Source organism: Hyperoodon ampullatus, assembly GCF_949752795.1.
Source record: "Hyperoodon ampullatus genome assembly, chromosome: 16".
Lineage (NCBI taxonomy): Eukaryota > Metazoa > Chordata > Mammalia > Artiodactyla > Ziphiidae > Hyperoodon > Hyperoodon ampullatus.
Window position 1 is genome coordinate 75996543 of NC_136929.1, and position 23025 is coordinate 76019567.

The window sequence follows — 23025 nt, forward strand, 5'->3', positions numbered from 1 at the left end:
TACAGATCCGGGTGGGGTGGAGCCTGTAGGCGGGGCGAGTCCTGATGGGCGGGGCGGGGCCTGAGGGAGGGGCGGGGCCTGGTGGGTCTAGGGTCTCCTCAAGGAAAGGTGAGGGAGACGCGGGGCTTGACGGGAGGGGCATCTCCTCCGGAACGGTCCATGAGGGGCGGGGCCTTCGGAGGGGCGGGGCCTGGGGCCTGGGGCAGGGCCTGCGGGTGGGCCTTACGCGCAGGCCAGGCGTCTCCTCAGCTAACGGTCCGGGCGGGCGCGTGCCCGCGGGCGGCGCCTCCGGGGCCCTTGCGGCCGGGAGCGCGCTGCCGCCTCTGCCGGCCCCTCCTCGGCCGAGGCTTCCTCCAGCGGCTCCCTGTCGGCGGGCCGGGCCGGGAGGCGCGGGCTGCGGCGGGAGCATGGTGCGGGCGCGGCATCACCGGCGGTGAGGACACGTCATGGGCGACAGGTGAGCGTGGGTCGGCCCAGGGCACGGCCCCACGTGGCGCCCGCTGAGGCCTTTGCCTTCACACAGGTGGCTCCGGGTGACCGTGCTTCCCGGCTGCGTGGGCTGCAGGACGTTGGCGGTGCCCGCGTCCTGGACGGTGCGCGACGTGAAGCGGCGCCTCGCGGCCGACACGGGCTTCCCTGCGTCGGAGCAGCGGCTGTGGTTCGGAGGCCGGCAGGTAGGGCGGGGACGGGGTCCCGGGGACGGGGGTGGGGCCTGGGGATGGGGCGGCTGGGGCGGGGGGCTTGGGGACGGGGCCTGGGGACGGCGGGACCGAGGACGGGGGGGGCGGGCTGGGGACGGGGCCCCGGGGATGGGGGCGGAGGACGGGGGGTACCGGGGACGGGGTCTCGGGGGAGAGGCCGGGGGTGGGGCGGCTGGTACGGGGGACCGGGCTCCCGCTCGCCTGGGAATGATCATGCCTGGTGGATACCGATCGAAGGACGGGGCTGTGTGCCTGTCACTGCTGTGATTTCTGTCGATTTCCCGTTTCAGCATTGTTTCCCCTCCCCACTTTTGTCTGAATCTTCACTTCCTGAAATTAATATACTGTTTTGATGGGCGTTTTAGCAAGAGGGTTTTTTTGTTTTGTTTTGTTTTGTTTTTGGTTTGCTTCTTCGGAGCCATAACCACTGAAGTGACTTCATCATTACTCATATTTTTCTGATTTTGTTATGCATTTAACTGGAATCCTGGTCAGTACTTTTTCACCTTTTATGGCTTAGAAGTTTCTACCCATCTCTGAATCACAGAAATTTAGGACTGAGAGGATCTTCAGGCATACTTTAACATGGAAGCCGTTATTTTGAGGAGTAAATTCATAGTAAAACTTGTAAGGTGCAAATGAATGATTTAACAGATCAAAACTTTGGAAAATAGGAGTATTTCATGTTATATATAACCTTTAAGACTGGTGGAAATACTACAGTTTTCTTAAAGGAGGTGTTAAATGGAGACGTTTTACTAGAAATTAACTTATTATTTTATCCTAGTAAATATCTTCACTTTTTAAGTGATAAAGAGGTAAAAAAGAGTTGAACCAGATACACAAGGACTGCTTGAGCCACCCAGATGGCATTTCAAGTATTGGATTTCCTTACTACCCAGTACAAATATTGGGGACATGCTTGGTACCCGTGATTTTTAACCTCTCAGTGTAATCTTAGCCTTCTGTGTGCCTGGGTGCACCCTCTGGTCTCTTGCCCTCTTAGACAGATTTCAGGTTAACCTGTTCTTGTGTTCCTCCAGGGATCAGTCCTCCTTACTGCTTGGTTCCCCAGGGTCTTTGGTGTCAGACAGTGGCTTGATTGAGGGCTTTGGGCAGGACTGAAAGGAAAGCTTGTCATTCTTACCTCTTTATCTGTGTCTGCCCCAGTCTCTTGACCTTCCTGTGTACCCACCCGGGTCCTATACCTACTTCTTTGGTTGTTCCTCTGGTTCTCCTTTGTCATCTTATCCCCTAGATGTGGTCAGAGCCAAAGAGTCAGTTGGGGCTCTGTCTTGCTATTGGAAAGGTTTTTGGAGGTGTCTCTGCAAAGCACTGCTGTGGGATGGTGGACGCGGGCGTGGTGTGCAGCGTGTTTCAGATTGAGTGGGTGTGCGGCGGGGAGTCTAGTTAGGAAGCTTGTGCTAGTGTGAGGGGTGAGCTTCCAGACTTCGATCGTGGAGCTGAAACTGAGAGGAAAGGATGCACAGTGGGCTTTGTAAAAGACAAAATTATGGTGGTTTGGTACCGGACGGGGGTGTGTATTTGTGCAGACCGAGGGAGGGGTGGTGGCGGTGTTGGATGTAGAATAAGGGAGAAGGCCCGGCCAAGGCTGTTCACAGGCCTTGAGTCAGACCAGGAAAAGAATGCTCAGTTAGCAGAGATGAACAAGTTCGGGGGGATCCAAGTTTCAGTTCGCTTTTGCATATGTTTGAGCTGGTGGCAGGATATAAGCACCTAGGGAAATGCATGGGGAGGTAGATGACCTAGATCCTGTTCCTGTATTACTAGCGGATAACAGAGGCCAAGTTAAGTAACATGTTAGGATCTGTTTTCCTATTTCTGGTAGGAATGGGATAAAATGAATCATAACCAGTTCTGAGGTCTTTGCTGTGTAAGAGTCTAGGGCATGATGGTCAACAGGCAGCTATGGATCTGGCACTGAAGCTCAAGGGATAGTGGTCAGGGCTGGGGACATGATTTTGGGAAGCAACTTGCTCCTTCTGCACCTTGGTGAACTCACTGGGAATATGATTAACATTTGCTGAGCACTTAACTATGTTCCACACACTGTGCTGCTGGGGACTTTGCATGTATCATCTCACTTACTCCTGAGAGCAGCCAGCTTCATGAGATGGTTGTGACTAGTCCAATTTTTTTTTTTTTTTTTTTTTTTTTTGGTACGCGGGCCTCTCACTGTTGTGGCCTCTCCCGTTGCGGAGCACAGGCTCCGGACGTGCAGGCTCAGAGGCCATGGCTCACGGGCCCAGCCGCTCCACGGCATGTGGGATCCTCCCGGACCGGGGCACGAACCTGCATCCCCTGCATCGGCGGCGGACTCTCAACCACTGCGCCACCAGGGAAGCCCGACTAGTCCATTTTGTAGAAGAGCAAAGCTAAGATTCAGAGAGATAAAGTATCAAGTCAGGATTTGAACCCACGTCTGTCTGATTCCGAAGTCTATGGACTTCTGACTATTCCACATCAGAGAGAACCTGTCAGGCTGTCAATTGGGAATAAATAAAAGTTAAATGTAAAGTTCTTTAAAACAAAGAAGAGCTTAAACCATTAAAAGTGAACTTTGAACTCAAGGATGGAGCTCTCCTCGAAAACGATCAGAGGGCACAGTTCTCTCCTGATGCAGAGGACAGGCTGTAACTTCTACTGAACTGGTGAACTTAGTGATGCTAACACATGTCATCAAGAAGGGTCTCCTTTTTATAAGCGAATCTTTCACACAGGTGGTTTCTTTCCCTTTTTATTCACTGCTGCTCAGAACCTCTTAGATTTGAATCATTGGTGAGACTTCTGCATATTTCAGGGTAAGCAGAAACAAGAGCTGCTGACACCTCGGTGTCACTCGCTGGTTCTGGTTGGTTTTGGACTTAGCCTTGGGTACTTACTTGGTCCTCAGTCTTTCCAGGTCACCTACCATCCTTCTTCTCCTTGTCTCTCTTGCTTTTCCTGGTCTGGAAGAGGAATCTGTAAGTTCTTCTTCCTGTCCCGTGAAGAGAGTGAAGCTGTCTGTTAGAGCTGCGTATGTTCCTGACCCTTTCTCCTCGAGCCAAATGTGTCTGAGCCTCAGACGCGGAGGTCTGAAGTATCGCTTACTTTTGCTGTCTTTTAGTTGATCAGCAACGTCCTGCCTGTCAGCTCTTGAATCTTGAGAACTCCTTGTGTTCTTGACAGCTGAACAGAGGACAAAGCGTTGGGAGATCCAGACTGCAGTTAATATTATACTGTTTGCTTCACAATTTGGAGAGAGTTATTGTTTCCTAGTAAATGAAAGTGAGCGTCTCTGAGGTCTTTAAGGGAGGCTTAGGCTGGCCTGAACAGAGACCCGGTGTTCAAAGTATTTTGTCCTCATTCTGTTTGAAACAAAATATGAAGACTGAAATGGGCAACTTTTAAGGTTTCGTTGCCTCTGGAGATGAACACGACCAATGTCACTTTGCTTGGTTGAATGATTTAGGGTCCAAGGAGAGAGGCCCAAGCAGAACTCCCAAGTCTTGGCAGGCTCAGGGGGAGAAAGCAGGTAGCACTGTTGAGGTTATCTCTGCTGCTTGATTTCTCTTTGGGAGAATCACCGCCTTGATATGGGCCACTGATTACAATCTACCAAAAGCATTCAGTGTCAGACTCACACAGCAGTTAGGTGTGTTTTCACTAACAGGGTTCTACTCTGTGTATTCTTCATTTTCAAGTCCTCTTTAAGACCTGGAGACATCTTCCTGTATTACAGATTGCCTTCCTTCCTCCCTTCTTGCTGTTCTTCTTTAAAAGTACCTTAGCTAACTGAATTGGACTGCTAATCCTTGGCTTATGCATAGCTCTCTTTTAATAATCAATTAATTAGTTAATTAATAATAGAATGAACAACCTTGATGACATCATCCAACTGGAGAGCTAGAATGCTGTTGACGGTTTCCTTTCCCTCTGTTCTTTTCTTCCCCAGCCTGTATGCCTGTCTCTTTTGCCTTACCTCTTCATGTGTTTTATTCTGTTGCCTTTTTATAGTTGTTTCGATAGTTTTATCATAAGTGTGTGTGTGTGTGTGTGTGTATACCTGTGTTTGTATGTGTGTATGGATGCGTGTGTATAAGCTAAACAATATACTGTTTACTTTTAGTTTATGAACTTTACAAGAAGCTTATTATGCTATATGTAGCAACTTGGATTTAGCTTTTTTCACTCAATATTATGTTATGAATATTCACCCCAATTTATGTACAGTTTAGTTAAGTCATTTTCATTGCTGTATAATATTCCATTGTATGAATATGTCATAGGATTTGGGTTGTTTCTGAATTTTTGTTGTTAACAACAGTACTGTTGTGATTATCTTTCTCTGTATTTCCTGTGCACAGAGGTTTTTTTACAGGCTTGCCTTAAGATTCAGTGGGAACACGTATATGAAAGTGCTTTATAAACTGGGAGCTGTAACAACTGTTAACAACCGTGTTCAGATTTTTTTTTTTTTTTTTTTTTTTTTGCGATACACGGGCCTCTCACTGTTGTGGCCTCTCCCGTTGCGGAGCACAGGCTCCAGACGCGCAGGCTCAGCGGCCATGGCTCACGGGCCCAACCGCTCTGCGACATGTGGGATCTTCCCAGACCGGGGCACAAACCCGCGTCCCCTGCATCGGCAGGCGGACTCTCAACCACTGCGCCACCAGGGAAGCCCCCGTGTTCAGATTTGTATTTTAGAAATGGGGACTAGAATGAAGATGATGTACAGAGAGTAAGGAGACCGGATGGGAGATGGTTATAAAAATCCAACAGAAGTTGAGAGTCTGAACAATTGGAAGTGGAGAAGACCAAGTTAGATGTGAGAGGAACTGGGAATGGACACGCTGGTGCCACTGTCGGTGGAGGAGGGCCGCTGAAGCCGCCTTTTGGCAGGCCGAGCTCTGGGAGCCTGGAGGGCAGCCGTGTGAGGTGGGGGGTAGACGATGGAGATGGTGGAGTCGTGATATGGAGAGCACTGTCCTTCAGCACCCTGTCCTCCCTGTCAAGGAAGGATCAGTTGCAGAGGCGGTTCTCACCTCTTCTACCAGAGGCGAGAGCTGGGGTAGCGTTTGCAGACTGTTGCCTGAAGGTCACTCCTCAGTAGCATGAGTTCGCTGCTGGGGAGAAGTGGATCTGGCATTTTTTTCAGAAAAGCAGTCCCTTACCTGCTCCTGTGGGTCACGGTCACACACTGTACCCTGCCTTTGTGGGAAACAGAGCAGTCACCGAAAGGAAAACGAATGTTGAGGCATTTTTCAGGCAAGCCAATTGGGGAAATCATAGACCAAAGCAGCTTCAGAGGTTGGAGTCCTCACTTGTCTCTTCCTTTCACATCATAGCTTTTTTATAACAACGTCTATAAGCAGTTTACCGAAGTGTATTTCTAGGAACAGTATCTTAGAAGATGCTCTTCAAAATAAATGAAAAAATTTTACTGCTAAAATTTGTGAAATACTACATAGTATAATCCTTTTAAAGAAGGTTACCATAATATTAATATGTTGAATGCCCTAAAAACCAAATTATTCCAGCAAATTAAAAGCTTTTTTTTTTTTTTTTGGTCCTCTAATATCTGTCGAATCCCATGGAGCTCTGTTCTGAGTAATACTCTCTGGAAATGCTGATCAAAAGAATGATTTTGTTTATGTTGATAATCCTGATTCACCATAAAATTTTAAAAATTATTTTAAAGCAGAATCTGTATATATTTATCTATTTTTATTATTTAAGGAAAAAGCATTTATATTTTTAAATAAAATTTTTGACTAAATTTTTGTTCTCTGGAATATTCACTTCTCCAGAACAACTTATTTCCTTATATGAACACTTAACAAACAATATTTCTTTTTTTTTGTTATGTATATACATAAATCCACTCTGTTTTAGATTCTTTTCCCATATAGGCCATCATAGAGTATTGAGTAGAGTTCCCTGTGCTATACAGTAGGTCTTTATTAATTATCTATTTCATATATAGTAGTGTGTACATGTCAATCCCAATCTCCCAATTTATCCCTCCCCCGTTTCCCCCCTGGTAATCATAGGTTTGCTTTCTACATCTGTGACTCTATTTCTGTTTTGTAAAACAAACATTTCTTAGGTGAAAAAAAATGAGGTAAAGTTTTGAACTTACAGAATTAGGAACTACATTGCTTTTCATAATTTTATTTTCTTTTTTCAGTTATCTGACTGGATCAGGATTGGAGATCTGACTTCCCAAAATTGTCATCTTTTTGTAAACCTTCAATCAAAAGGCTTAAAAGGGGGAGGTATAACATTGACTTTACCAGGAGTAAATTCCATTTTAAGTCGCATAAAGATTATGTTTTAAAAATAAAATGACTGTACATAACATTTGGTTGTGATGAGGGGATGTCAGGGCCAGAGGAACACAGGTGTGGGCGGAGCCAGTGAGCTGTAAGGATGCATTGGGTGGAGTGGTCTGTGGGCAGGGTCCTGTGGATGCTTGGTCGTGGTGGGTAGTTGTACTAAAATGATGCAGATAAATTCATAGTGATGATTTTGCCTTAAGCACAGATTTCTTTTTTACTTATAAACAGATGTATTTTTATTCTGTGCATCTGAGAAATTATTTCCCTTCCCCCATGCTCCCTACGCTTTGCTGTCACCTGTCTGAAGGTGACCTGGTTGGTCAGTTCTGAGAATCTCCAGTTTAGGAGAGACTTAGGGTATTTGAACTGGGCAGCCATTGAGACATTGTGCCGTATTTCAAAACACTCAGAACCTTGGTTGAGTTTGCGACTATTAAGGATGTCATAACAGGCACCACAATCTCTGGCTTATTACTTAGTGGCAAAGCACCCACAAAATAGCGCCATTTATTTCATTTGCTTTGGAAAATAGCAACACCCCGCCATGCTCTTTATTTTTGAATTAATAATCTTATGTGACATTTGGTATATGTTTGAACATTTTTTAAAAACCTAATTTGTAGTTTAATTAAAAATCTTGAGATTTGATAAAATTGAATCTGCTTTACTTTGTACTGAATCTGTTTAGTCAGGTAGCCCTCGTACCAGAGGGCTGCAGTGAAGTGTGTGAAGTCAGAACTTGCACAACTTCATTGTGTCTCAGAACCAAATAACACGTTGATAATAGGCCAGAGGACTGGACTTTCTTCTAAGTAGTTTTACACGTGTTCTCAGGTCGATTTGGTCAAACAACTCCCCCACTGGTTGATTTCCTCAAGGACATTTTAAGAAGATATCCGGAAGGAGGACAGATTCTTAAGGTGAGGCATGGGTGTGTGCGTGTGCGCATTTACACTGATAAAAACGAGACGGAGCAGTATTACTTACCAGGCCTGTTAGTGTTTACATTTTAGAATTTTGTCTAGGTTTGAATGGCTGTGTCTGTTTCCCTCTGCACCCGCAGTGCATGTGCTGGATGGGATGGCTTGAGATGCAGTCCATGTAAATACGTGAGGTTTCAGAGGCAAAGGAACCCCCTAAGCTGCAGTGTGCTGTAGTCATGCACTGTTGCTCTAGGAACATTTATTTGGTAATTTTATGTAATTATGTAATATAATTTTATGAATTTTATGTAAAACATTGTGCAGGGGCATTACAAACCAACCAGCCGACCAAATAAAATAAGACAAAACCCACATTCAGGGGCCATGAACCCATGCCTGTTTGACTCCCCTAGATTTAGAAGTTTGCTTTTTGGGAGAGTTTATTTAAAAGGATAATTGTTTTAGTTAAGTATTTCTATTTACGATATATTCTTTTAGTTTGAATGCACTCATTAAAAAAACAAACTGAACAATCATAAAAGAATGCAAATGGAAGATACTGCAGAAGTTAGATTTTGTGTTTAAGCTTAATAAGAAACTTCCTTAATTAAGTGTAAAAGTAGATCAATTATTATGCATTTTCCTCTAATTATTTAGTGTTTATTATGTTCAGTATGTTAGCTCTTATTATATTTTATAGTTTAGATGGTAAAATTTTAGAGAATAAGCACTAGGTCAGTTTAGCTTACCTTAAGTATTAGTCATACTCAGGCAGGTGCCGATTGAGAAGTGCTGTACCCTAGGGAGTTTAATATGATGAGGCACGGGGGCAGTTTACGTCCATCTTTGAGAACAGGCATCAGTGGCTCACAGAAGGCTAATTTGAAAGCCATTTTTATATTGAGATATTGGGAAAGTGAAGGTGGGAAGAGTGTCATTATTGGGTTATGGGGGTAGAGAGAGGTGAACAGAATGAATTTAAGATAGGATTTAGTAGGGCCTCATCAATTCAAAAATGAGTGATAGAGATCCTGTTGGCAAACAAGGCAGTGGTTGTGAGCGAGGTCTTTGTACATTCTTAGGGTTAGCAAGCGCTGATGTGTCGTCCTTCCACTTTGCTTATTGTGTGGATTTGTGTGCCAGCCAACTCAGTATGATTTTTGTCCCTTGGATATTTTAGTAGAATTCTACCATTTTAGATGTAATAGGAATCTTAGAATTACCTAGACTTAGGCCACCACCTTGTATGATGTTTTGCTGAAATAGATCCAGAGAAATTTTAGTGACTAGCTCAAGATCTTATGCAAATTGGCACATTTATTGCCTCTTCTCAGAATCAGTTTGAAAGAGATCCCCTGAGAAGAAGGGCCCCATCGTATTTTTTGTTCAACTGGAGACTGATAGTTGGAATCTGGGACTTGGGATGTTATCTTGTTTTCTTCATCTCTGTTGCCTAAAATACACATAAGTCTCAAGTAGCTATCCAGATGAAAGCAAGATCCAGCCTCTAAAGTGCTATCATCCTGTAAGTGAAACTTGCATTTTGCTACCTATTTAATTTTTATTTCTACCTTTAATATTATTTTATATTATACCCTAATGTAAATAAGATTGCTAATTTTTAGGGATTCTACTAGACTAAATTGGGTGGGAGTGGGTCTTAAAAATCCCATGAGAAATGGGAAGTTGTGTAAACAGGAAGACTTTGTAGCTGATGAGGAGGTAGATAAACGCGTGGTCACGTGTTCGTGTTTGGGGTTGAACAGCATGTGGGATAACTGTCCCCAGCCTTCTGGTGTGCACGGGGTGAACTAACCATCCACCTGATGTCACAACCAGCTCTCATTTGCACACTGTTCCCGCACTCAGTCTGATGCTTATCTTGTTGCATGCAGGCGGTGTGCTGTGTCACCCGCTCTGATGAAGGCTTTTCTGTCGGCTTGGCTGTAGTATCAGTGTACGCCCTCTGCAGTTCCTGCCCATCCCTGCCACCCCCCACCCCCGTTAGTGATTCCAGGGTGCTGGGAAAGTAAAAAATAGTGCCCCCCAAAGTTAGAGGTTCACGAGTGTGCTAATTCAGGGTGGATTATTCTGTGTCTAAAGACCCATCCATTTAAAATATAACCCCTTGATTTGGTTTGGTCTAATTCAGAGCTCATCCAGGACATTGTCACCTGTTCTTTACGTTAGACTAAACTATGTCGAATTCTACTAAGATATCCAAGGGAGAAAAATTATACTGAGTTGGCTGGCACACAGATCTACACAATAAGCAATGTGGAAGGACCACACATCAGCACTTGCTAACCCTAAGGATGTACAAAGACCTCGCTCACGACGCAAATAGTGGGTTTCCTTTACTTATGTGTAATTACTTTTTAAATATTATAGGTAAATACAAAGATGGGCAGTAGATTACTGTTTTATTAAATATTATTATTTTTTGGTGTATTTCTTGACTAGGAATTAATTCAGAATGCAGAAGATGCTGGGGCCACAGAAGTTAAATTTTTATATGATGAAACTCAGTATGGAACAGAGACTCTTTGGTCAAAAGATATGGCACAATATCAGGGTAAGAATTAATAATTAGTTATGGACAAGTTTTATTTTATGTACTAACAGGTGAGTTTTAGTGATTTACAATTCAGTGTTTAATGAACAGTCAAGTTACCACCTGTCCTTCACTTTTTGGCGTATTTAACTCCAAGAGATGTTTTTCTCTGCTTTTTGTGGGCAGATGTCTCTGCTAGTTGGTGTTTTTTACAGAGCAAAGAATAAAAATCTTGAAACTCAGAGTAATAAGCAATGTAAATACATAAACCTCTTATTCTGTTCAGTCAACTTGTGAGCATTTATATCATTAGCGAGACAAATAGAACACTTCTCTGCATTTGGAAAGAAGTTAGAGGCTGTGGCTTTGTGTATTACTTTGTGCTTTGAGAATGCCCTTGAATTATTTTGAAGTAGGGTGAGAAGAAAGATTGAAGGAGAGAAGGGAGTAAGGAAAATGAAAGTAAAGACAGTAAGAAACGATAACCAACGTAAGGACTCCTGAAGTCCTGCGCATTTTAAAAATTCTATAAGGAGATGGGGTGAGACGTAGTATGTCAGGAGGTTTTCATTCTAGCCCTGACTCCTGCCCCCTTCATGATTTTGGGCAAGTCAGCTCACCCCCATTGTTCATTTGTTCGGTGAGAGGGTGGAACCAGTCTGGTTTCCTGGCTCTGAGAGTCTGTGATTTAATGTAGTCATTGTTGAAAGATACCCCGTGTAGATATGGGGGACTTTTGTCTGAACCCTGATCCTGTACGGGGCTCCCCGTGGTCCACGTCCGTGGGGTGCTGGCGTGTCGAGTGTCAGTCAGGCCTGCCCCTCGTGTTTCCCCCCCTGTGCCTGAGCGGGGCCCTGAGGCTGGCTGCCTGTCAGCCTGCTCCCCTGTGGAATGGCGAGAACGTAGTCCACCCCCAGTCACTCTGAGGGTTGAAGGAGATCGTGTGTGTCATAATGCTTTCTGTCTGGTGTCATCCTTATTTGGGGAGCGTACTGTAGAACTGTAGACAGGAAGAGATCCTGGAAGTATTCTGCTTCACAATTCTCCCATGTCTAGGAGTTTTTCCTTCCAGCCCTGACTTCACCTCATTAAAAGAAAAAATTATGAAACAAGATTATTTACCTGAGTTTATGCGTAAGCATACTTAGAGAGAGGCTCTTTAAAGTGACGTCAGATTAGACAATTTTTTAAAACTTGCACATACAGAAGGAAGTGGACATGATCTTTGATCTCTTTAATTAACAAATGTTTGTTGAGGGCCCTCCGTGCTTGTGGTGTTTGAGGGTCTTTCTCTCGCATTCAGACATCTGTATCTTGGTATCTTGGCTGGTGTCATCTTCTTGGGTCACAGTTTTTTCCCTTTACTGACACTTAGTGTTGTGCATGAGAACTCTTGAGTTCAACTTGTTTTTGTTTCTTTTTTTTTTTTTTTTTTTGCGGTACGCCGGCCTCTCACTGTTGTGGCCTCTCCCGCTGCGGAGCACAGGCTCCGGACGCGCAGACTCAGCGGCCATGGCTCATGGGCCCAGCCGCTCCGCGGCATGTGGGATCTTCCCGGACCGGGGCACGAACCTGTGTCCCCTGCATCGGCAGGCGGACTCTCCACCACTGCACCACCAGGGAAGCCCTTTGTTTCTTTTTTATGTAATGAGATGACAAAAGACTCAGAATGTCAGATCCGATGCAGAAAACTCAGAGATCTTCCCCAGTTTCTCACTTTACTAAGGGTTTCAAGGATGTGGTTAATTAAGAGGTACAAGTGAAGGCGTGTGGCGAAACCTGGGGCTCCCCCGGGCCCTTCCCTGCTGTGTCCGAGGACACCCTGTGGCCTGGGTTTAGCAGAGGCAGCCTCCACGTGCTCATCGTTCCTACAAAAGCCTCGCAGTCTTGGCCTTTTCATATCCCCACTTTGAGTATTTTCCAAATAGCAGTCACGCCATTTTTGTAAAGCAAACTGTGGCCAGCATCCCCATATCTGTGCTTGAATTCATAGGCACATGAGAAGGGTTATTTTTCACCCTATGAAATAATATATTAACAAGGTTTCTTTAGTCTTCTTATACATTTACAGGTAATTCCATTCACGAAAATAAATAAATATTCTATTTAGGAACAAATTTAAAAGTAGTGCACTGTGATTAATTTTCTTCTTTGCCCTGTGTTTTGAGTATCTAAGTACCATAATTTTTCCTTTTTGGATTTTTGGTCAACAATACTGTATTTCTTCTGCTGGTAATTTTTACCATTAATTTGTAATTTCTGTTTTTAATGTGAAAACAACCAAACTGTAATGCTCAGTCAGTCACTCCGTTCAGTTCTTTCCATCTTCCCATCAAATAAGCAATGTTATGTAGAGGAAGTTATTGTAAGAGAAGTGAACACCCAGTCTCCCTTCTTTCTCAACACCTGCCTCTTGATGCCCAGGGCCAGCTCTCTATGTGTACAACAATGCGGTTTTCACCCCAGAGGACTGGCACGGCATCCAGGAAATAGCACGGAGCAGGAAAAAGGACGACCCTTTGAAGGTTGGAAGATTTGGAATTGGGTTTAATTCTGTCTATCATATAACAGGTATGGTGTTTGGCTTTTCAGTCTTGAGACTGAAAATTATTTTAGCCTGTATTTTGTACTTTATTGGGTTAACTTCAGAGATGATACTGTTTTAAAAGGCATTTTTCCCAAATTCTCTGTCAGTGGCAAGAAGTATATCAATGAAATATCAGTGCGTCTTGTGTTTTCTCAAGTTACCATGGTAACTGTACCAGATCTTCATCATGTGATGCAAAAGTTAATGCCCTCATTTCCGGTGGAATCAGTGTAGTATATTAAGTTATTTTATGTGAGGTTTGAGATTTTACATGAGCTGTTGAAAGCCTACACAAAATTGTTACTCTAAAAACTTTTACACTGCAAATCTTTTAAGAGTCAGGCAAACTGATTTTCACAGATTTTCTTGTACATAGGTTTAAATAACAGGAAGAAGAAAGTATACTATCCAGTGGTATTGAATAACTGCCAAGGGGAGGACCTTTGAAATGACTCTGGTTTCTCACTTTCCTCATAAAAATTTTACTCTCTTTAAACTTACGAGTATTTTAACCATTACTTTGAAATCATGCTTGGAATCTAGAAAGAATATGAGGTTTCTGATTCATAGTTATAGTAGGAAAACTTGAAACTCTTAGGGTAGACACCTCTAAGGGTATATGGCTGTTCTTCCAGAATCAGAGCTCTTAGTATTTACTATAGTTTTGTGATAAAACTTTTTTATGAAATTAGCACTTGTTATCGTTTAGTTTGAAACCGTTTGTGCATTTTGAACTTGCAGGAGAAGGAGGGTTGAGCTGGCAGAGCTGTAGCTGTAGCTAGAGTGGCACATAATTTATTGCCCAAACTGGGACACTGCCAAGAGTGAAAGAGGTGGTATTATTCTCAGACACTGGCCTGAATTGGGACTGCCCTGGGCAAGTGGGATATAGGGTCACCATCACTATGGCCCACTTTTAGTAAGCCTATTTTTTAAATTGCATTTACATTATTATGATATATTGTATGATATTGTGTTAAGTAATATTAGTTATGTGTTATATAATAACACTGATGAAATCATTATATAACAGTTATACAAATATTAATATTCATGTGTTCAACTATTTGTGAGTTACTCCTCACATCTGTGTCATGTAGTAGTTTTTAAATTTTATGGGGGCACACACGTGAGTTGCATAAGCATGGAGCCAGTTGTACAGGAGTGAATTGTTTAGAGATTCCCCTTATGGCCAGCATCTGCTCTCACTGTGGATTTGTTCGCTATCGGAGAACGAGCACATTTATGTGGGACAGTGTTACCTGGGGTGCTGTTCTCTAATCTGAGGATTTGCGAAGTTCTTGAGTCCTGCTTTACAACCATCAGGAGCCTCCCTGACGTAGTTTCAATAGTGGGAGTGGAGCAGGGAGTGTGGATGAGGGGGCCGTGGACCGGCGTTGCTGGTGGACGTGGTGGCTGGGCCGGTGGATGTAACATTTCCTACTTAAAATACCCGAGAGCTTAGGAGTCGGCGGTTGTGACACCTGAGGCTGTGGTCAGTGACCATGCGTATTAGAGGTGGACCTCACGGAGTTGTGTCTTGTGTGAAGGTTAGGCCCTCAAGTCACTGCCCATTTCACACTCGCTCCAGGGTGCGGTGCTTGCTGATCATCTGTGTTCTTTCCCTTCCCTCTTTTCTCAGAGAATCTGTGGTTGAAGTTTTAGTTTGAGCATAGGCTGCAACTCTGTTCTGTTCAATTGGGTTCACTTGGCTATGGGGAGAGTGTAAATATCCAAATTCTCTTTACGTATTTTAATTGTTTAATAAGTGTTTGAAGATATATCTTAGGTTTTCACAACAATCACGTAAAGTCTCTCAATGCCTGGTACTTCTTGAATCAAAAGAGAAATCATTTTTTGTGCTCAAAGAATTATATTTCCAAAGCTAGCTTTAGATTGTTTTTAGATAAATCTGTTTAGAGTCATCTTGTGGCTCATGCTTTTTCATGTGTAATATCTGATAGTAACTATGTATTGTAGTTGTGCTTACAACTGTCCTTTAAATTTCAGAGTTGATCATGACTTGAATTTTCCTTTACAGATGTTCCTTGTATCTTTAGTGGTGATCAGATTGGGATGTTAGATCCTCATCAGACACTTTTTGGTCCACATGAATCAGGCCAATGTTGGAATCTCAAAGATGACAGCAGAGAAATTAGCGAACTTTCAGACCAGTTTGCACCATTTATTGGCATCTTTGGAAGCACGAAGGAGACGTTTATAAATGGCAGTTTTCCAGGAACATTTTTCCGTTTCCCCCTTCGGCTACAGCCCTCCCAGCTTAGTAGTAACCTCTACAATAAGCAGAAGGTTCTCGAGTTGTTTGAGTCTTTCAGGGCAGATGCAGACACGGTGCTGCTCTTTCTGAAAAGTGTGCAGGACATCTCCTTACACGTCCGCGAGGCCGATGGAACAGAGAAGCTGGTCTTCAGAGTGACTGCTAGTGAGACTGCAGCCCCGACACAGGAGCGGCCGGATTCTATAAAGATCCTGGGGGCCGCCATCAGTAACTATTGTGAGAAGATTCCCAGCAACAGCATAACCTGTGTCACATACCCTATAAATATAGTTTTAGAAGATGAGAGTGCCAGGGGTGCACAGAGAACGTCTTGGCTGGTGTGTAACGGCGTGGGTGGGCGCGGGATTAGTAGTAGGCTGGATGCGTTGGCTGATGAGTTGAAGTTCATCCCCGTCATTGGAATAGCCATGCTGCTGTCACGCAGAGGTGAGGAGGAGGGAGGAGCAGCGGCCGAGTTCTCCGGGAAAGCCTTCTGCTTCCTTCCTTTGCCGCCTGGCGAGGAAAGCAAAACAGGCCTCCCAGTTCACATCAGTGGCTTCTTCGGCCTGACGGACAATCGCAGGAGCATCAAATGGAGAGAGCTGGACCAGTGGAGGGACCCAGCCGCCCTGTGGAACGAGCTTCTCGTCCTGAACGTTGTGCCTAGAGCCTACGCCACTCTGATCTTAGACTCCATAGAGCGTCTGCAGGCGGGAAGGAGCCCCGACCTGCCCCTGTCGGTGGACGTCGTCTACAAGCTGTGGCCTGACGTCAAGCGGGCCACGGCGCACTGGCAGCCCGTGTTGGAGCCTCTGTTTCACGAGCTGTTCCAGCACGCGGTCCTGTATTCCCTCAGCGGCCACTGGGTCCCCTTGGAGCAGGCGTGCTTCTCGGAACTGGACGAGAGTCTGGAATGCACCAGGTCCGTGCTCAGCTATCTCCAGAGCTCAGGGAAGCAGGTTGTCAGGGTCCCGGCCCACGTGGCCGCCGCCGTTCAGCTCGCGGTGTCCAGCGTGAGGCCCATGAGGAAGGTGACGCCCGCGTGGACCCGGCAGGTGCTGCGGAAGGCAGCCCACCTGGGCGGTACCAGCGCCGCCGAGAAGCTGCACCTGCTAGAGTTCGTGCTCTCCGACCAGGCCTACGGCGAGCTGCTGGGGCTGGAGCTGCTGCCCCTACAGAACGGAAGTTTCGTCCCTTTCTCCTCGTCTGTGTCCGATCACGATGTGGTTTATATAAGCTCAGAAAACTACCCCAGGTATGCGCGGACCCCACCTCCTGCCCCTGCCCGCACTTCCAGTCGGCTGCTGTGAAATTCCTCAGCTGGCAGTGTGGATGTTACCTTAGGTGACTTTTGCAGAGCTGCTTTGTTAAAATAGGAAAGGATACATTTTTACATTCTAAGGTGAAAAGCATCCAGATGTTGACCAGTTAGAGAGCGGGTCCAAGCAGTTGTTTTTCTTGGAAATTCCAATAACAGAACACAGAAAAGAATGGTTATAAAGAGCTAATAGTAACTATACTTAGTCAAAAATGAATTATTTTGATGAAGTTAATTTAAATTAATTAAAATACTATACTAAGTAATTCTTTATAACTCAGGGTGTGTATTGACATTTCAGAAAATAAAATGAATTTTATTCTAAGAAGTTTAGACAATTTCTGGATTTGGATATGGTGCATGATGTCCTCATGTCTTAAAGCGAAGCCTGGATAATACTTGATCAAAAAGTATTACAGTATGATTAGATGTGTGCCTTATAATTGATGTAAAATAGTAAGTACATTTAACTGGCTTGAAATTATGAGATTGAATTTCTGTATCTTAGAATTGTTAGAAGATTAAAATTGCCGTGTTTCTTTAACTTTTTAGGTCCCTTTTCCCAGGTCTCGAAGGAAGATTTATTTTGGATAACTTGAAGCCTCACCTTCTGGCTGCTTTAAAGGAAGCTGCCCAAACCCGAGGTATTATAGCTGTTTAGTTTTTTTTTTTTTTAAAATATATGTATTTATAAAAATGACAGTTTATGTAAGTTTCCTATTAAGTTGAACCGATACGAAATTATTAGTTATCCATTGTAGACGTTATCACTCAGCAGTTCCATGTGGTTCAACTTCACATACTTGTTGTAGTTTAAGATGTGTCAATGCTGGATTCTGACATCTAAAAGAATCCGAACGTGATACTGTATTTAAAAGTCTCTTGTCACGGTCTGGCGGTGTGCCTTTATGGATGTGATCCCTGGCACGTGACGTGCGCAGAGCTTTACAGGTTTCAGTGCTCCCCGTTTCTTTTCCATTTGTGCCCCCAGCCTCATCCCTTGTAGCCTGTGCGGTGGTGAGGGCGCTCTTGTGGGTTAGAGGGCGCGTACGCAGAGAGAAGGTCGTCCGCCTTGCTCGGTCCTCACACCACCCACCTCCTCAGTGCTGTGTGGCTGTCCTGGGGCAGCGTCGAGGAAATGCAGGCTGACAAAACGACCTCTGCAGCAGGGCCAGGAAAGGGCACTCCTGGGGTCGTAGCAAAGTCTGGGTGTCCTTTATTGGGAATCCTTTTTAGGAAAAGACAGAATAATTGGGGGAAAATAATCACCATCGTTCTGTTTAGTATTATCTTTCAACTTTGGTGAGCATCCTTTCTCTTGTAAGACTGTTGCCTGAACTTTTTCTAAGTTAGATATTGGCCTGAAAAATTCTAGATTTGTCCTACTAGTTGAGGTTGTAAACCATATTCTTTGTTATGTGTCTCTTATACTATATGCTGTTTTCTTTTCAAAGGTTAATGATTGTGCATCATTCATGTAAACAGAAGGGAAAGGAGCTGGGATGGGGGAGGCGAGTTCAGGGTGGAGCAGAGTGACGCTGCAGGGAGTGCGGGTGTGAACCGGGAGGGTGTCCCTGGGACACTGCTGTTCCCGAGATCGAGATCCCTTCCTTAACTGGGAATTGTCATCCTCAGAGTAGACTTTCTGGGAGTCTACACGTGGATTCCTATTACTCTGCCATTCTTTGCTCCAAAGTTTTAGAAATCCTTACTTTTCAAATTCTCTATTACATTCTTACATAAAAACTTTACATTGAAATATAATGTATGTACAGAAAAGTATATATATCTTAAATGTAGGCCTAATGAAGTCTTATAAACTGAACACGCCCAGATCAAAATCAGAAGACTGCCAACACCCAGAGACTGCTGGCTGCCTTTTCTGTGACAGTCCTGTCCACTCAAGGGTAACCGTGACCCTGACTCTTAATAGCACCGATTGATTCAGTGAGTTATTGTACTCCCTGTGGGGGAATCACAGTGTGCACTCTGTCTGCTGCTTTCACTTACTCAGAGTTTGTGAGATCCGTCCAGGTTGGTGCACGCAGTTGTAGATCATCCTTTCTCATGGCTGTGCTATTTCATTGTGTGGTTTTACTTTCTTTTGAAGACAGAGTTTTTGTTAATGGCCAGTAGTTTCTGAGGTAGATAGGGGTTTGGAAATCAGTCAAAAGTTATTCAGAATCAAATCGGGTAAAAGGGGTAGAAAACCAGCAGAATCATACTGCTTTTACTCAAAATGTTCAAGCACCCTGTAGCACAGAACATGGCCACAACTTGCTTCTCTGGCCTTAGATGGATGTGGTACCTACTGTAATATTTTTTTTTTTTTTTTTTTTTTTTTTTTTTTTTTTTTTGCGGTACGCGGGCCTCTCACTGTTGTGGCCTCTCCCGTTGCGGAGCACAGGCTCTGGATGCGCAGGCTCAGCGGCCATGGCTCACGGGCCCAGCCGCTCCGCGGCATATGGGATCCTCCCAGACCGGGGCACGAACCCGTATCCCCTGCATCAGCAGGCGGACTCTCAACCACTGCGCCACCAGGGAGGCCCCCTACTGTAATATTTTTAGGGACAAATTAAATTTATATACTCTTAACTTTGGTAATTTGACATTGTTATAACACTGAGTCTTCCCACTTCGTGTGTCTTTTCATTTTCTCACCTACTGTGGATTCTGATTCTGTGTTATTTTGGGATCATACCAACACCATGTTTTATCTCTGGTTCCTGTAATTTTTTTTTGACTGTTACACTAGAAGAGATGTCTTCACTGTGTTTGTTGCCCGTAATCTGTGGCTCAGTTACCCCGGAAGTTGGCTTCGTGGTCACTTTTCCTATCTTGATTTATGTACTGGCCTGCCACCCTTGTGATTATTTAATAATCCTGATCTCTAGCCTTTCCAGTATTTTTATCTGGCCATATGGGTGATGGGTAACTGCTTCCTGGGTATCTTCCCTATTGCTTTTATACCATTGTTTCCAGACAAAAATTTGTTTTTGATACTACTTTATTGCCATGTTTTGGGAACATTAAACATGAAACATGTGTAGGGGCTGATGGGGACTCAATAAATGACACCTTTGCTTTCCTGAGAGCCACGTCAGTGAAGAGATGCACAGAGAAGGATCCAGCAGGTAGACGTCGCCAGTCTCCCCTGTGTTACTGATAATCCTGGTAGTGGGGCTCCTGGCTTGCGGCGCGTGGTGGACTTGTGCTGTGACCCCTCCAGAGGCGGGTGAGCTCGCCAGGCCAGTCACAGGGGCACTGGGAGACCTCGGGCTTCCTTCCCGGGTACGCCCTGCCCCACGAGTCTCCCTGGGCGGGGGCAGAGCCTCTTCACCCTGACTGGTTGATAAGTCATTCCTCTTTCTGGTGTGTGGGCAGGTGGGGAATTACGAGTGGGGAGGCGAGAGGCCGAGAGTATTACGTCTGTGTAGCTCCCTTCCTATGGTAGGGAACGTCCCAGATGTCTACCAGCACTGGATGTTTTTTGGTCTAAATAATGACTGTGTGATTGTTTTGCTGACACAAAGCACTTTGGACTTCTGTTTACCAATTATCAGTAAAATCTGATTGGCCAGTTTTGAAAGTACTGCTGCATACAATTGAAGTGTGAAGTTTTTTCCTCTGCAATGGGTATTTCTCTAATTCTGTAGCCCAAGCAAAATCTGTCTCATTGTGTGGTAGTTTTACCTTTCACTTGTTTCACATTTAAAATTCTGAGCTAAGTATTAAGTTACTACTTGTACTTTCACCGTTTACCTCTGTTGCCTCTTTCCCATTTGCAATTACACGCTTCCGTCTTTTCCGTTTGGGGGAAAACAAAACAGACCTTGACTTTGATTCACTTTCTTGCATCCCGTCATAGTCCAGCTTCTGGAAGGAGTGGCGTGTGTTTGTTGTCTGTACTTTCTCATCATCTGTTATCACAGCACATGGACTTTTGCTTCTACATCATTCCAATAAAATTGCCTGACTGAGGTCACCAGTTAATGACTTTTTAAAAATTATTAAATCTAGTGGAATGTTCTGTTCTTTTTACCTGATCTCCCTGCAGCTTTGGTATTATTGGTCACTCCCTCTTTGAACTCCCTGGCTTTGATGATACCACTCTCTCGGTGTCCTTATACTTCTTTGCCTGCTTCTGAGAATTATTTGTGAATTCCCGTTCCTCAGCTTACCCCCTAAACGGGATTAGTTCAGGAACTCCTTGCTCAGCTCTCATTTTGTTCCTTACTTTCTTCGAGTATACTCGTTCACCCCCAGGCATCCACTGTCACGCATATGTAGTGGTCTCCATACCTTCAGTTGTCACCCCAGTCTCAGGAGGGGCAGTGTAGTGCAGTGTAGTGGTTACAGCCTGGGCTCTATGGCTGCACAAATCTGGGCTCAGACTCGACTCCTCCATCGTGTGACTGAACAAATTACCCGACCTGTCTGAGCCTCTCTTTCCTCATCAGTATCATGGCAGTCCAGGAACATCCTTCCATTAAGAGTATATCTGGGGCCCTCAAGATTCAATTACATCCTCAGAATGGGAGAAAATATTTGCAAATGAAGCAACTGACAAAGGATTAATCTCCAAAATTTATAAGCAGCTCATGCAGCTCAATAACAAAAAAACAAACAACCCAATCCAAAAATGGGCAGAAGACCTAAATAGACATTTCTTCACAGAAGATACACAGACTGCCAACAAACACATGAAAGGATGCTCAACATCTTTACTCATTAGAGAAATGCAAATCAAAACTACAATGAGATATCATCTCACACCAGTCAGAATGGCCATCATCAAAAAATCTAGAAACAATAAATGCTGGAGAGGGTGTGGAAAAAAGGGAACACTCTTGCACTGCTGGTGGGAATGTGAATTGGTACAGCCACTATGGAGAACGGTATGGAGGTTCCTTAAAAAACTACAAATAGAACTACCATATGACCCTGCAATCCCACTACTGGGCATATACCCTGAGAAAACCATAATTCAAAAAGAGACATGTACCAAAATGTTCATAGCAGCCCTATTTACAATAGCCCGGAGATGGAAACAACCTAAGTGTCCATCATCGGATGAATGGGTAAAGAAGATGTGGCACATACATACAATGGAATATTACTCAGCCATAAAAAGAAATGAAATTGAACTATTTGTAATGAGGTGGATGGACCTAGAGTCTGTCATACAGAGTGAAGTAAGTCAGAAAGAGAAAGACAAATACTGTATGCTGACACATATATATGGAATTTAAGAAAAAAAAAGGTCATGAAGAACATAGGGGTAAGACAGGAATAAAGACACAGACCTACTAGAGAATGGACTTGAGGATATGGGGAGGGGGAAGGGTAAGCTGTGACAAAGTGAAAGAGCGGCATGGACATATATACACTACCAAACGTAAGGTAGATAGCTAGTGGGAAGCAGCCGCATAGCACAGGGAGATCAGCTCGGTGCTTTGTGACCGCCTGGAGGGGTGGGATAGGGAGGGTGGGAGGGAGACGCAAAAGGGAGGGGATATGGGAACATATGTATACATATAACTGATTAAATTTGTGATAAAGCAAAAAAAAAAAAAATCAATTAAAAAATTGTAAAGCAATTATATTCCAATAAACAGGTTTAAAAATAAAAAAAAACAAAAAAAAAAAAAAAAAAAAAAAAAAAAAAAAAAGATTCAATTACATGAAATGCAATATTGCTTTCTTACAAGTGGAATGAAATGAGAATAAGGGTTGAGTGGAGGATGGCAGGCAGTCACAACTTACCAACTGAATTTTATCCAGTTTGCATTATCGCAGTGGGGCAGCTTATTGATAACCTCAACTGTAATATTTTAGTCGTGGTAGGCGTTTCTCTGAAGATCGGATGATGTGTACAGAATGTGTACAGTTTAACACGCTACCTGCTCATAAGAAATGGTGATGAAACGGCAGCTGTTATCATTCTGCCCTGGAGTTCCTTAGGTGTCTTGACGTCGGCATTCTCCCAGCTGGGGTCCTCATCCTCTCTCCGCGTCTGTCTCTCCTTTTGCCCGGTCCTTCCTCCTGGGAAAGGCGCCCGTTACCATGCCCAGGAATGAACCCCCCATTCGCCATCCTTGCTCTCCGGTCTCCGGGGTCTGGGGATTGCACCTTCTCTGGCTGTGCTGCAGGCGCTCTGTCTCTGGGACACGACGTCACTGTGCCCACACGCCTCATCTCATCACCGCCCGCCCCGCTCACGGGTTTCTAGCAGATCCTAACTAGGGACAGGCGTGGTCTTGTTTGTGTGGTCTGCGGGGCGTCCCGTGATTGGCCCCGACTCGTTCGGTGTCCCTCTTCTG

At 44.4% G+C, this 23025-nt stretch overlaps 1 protein-coding gene across 1 annotated transcript in view; it reads left to right on the forward strand.

Annotated features, from left to right (window-relative positions):
- Positions 1-407: 407 nt before the first annotated feature.
- SACS (sacsin molecular chaperone) overlaps positions 408-23025 on the forward strand; it is a gene marked incomplete at both ends in the record, with an annotated part of 38923 nt that continues 16305 nt past the window's right edge. The window contains 8 exons of the mRNA XM_079721643.1: positions 408-433; positions 524-674; positions 6892-6979; positions 7877-7962; positions 10429-10540; positions 12944-13090; positions 15148-16639; positions 17255-17346. Of these exons, the coding sequence (XP_079577769.1) occupies positions 408-433; positions 524-674; positions 6892-6979; positions 7877-7962; positions 10429-10540; positions 12944-13090; positions 15148-16639; positions 17255-17346 (2194 nt within the window). The remainder of the gene's footprint in view (positions 434-523; positions 675-6891; positions 6980-7876; positions 7963-10428; positions 10541-12943; positions 13091-15147; positions 16640-17254; positions 17347-23025) is intronic.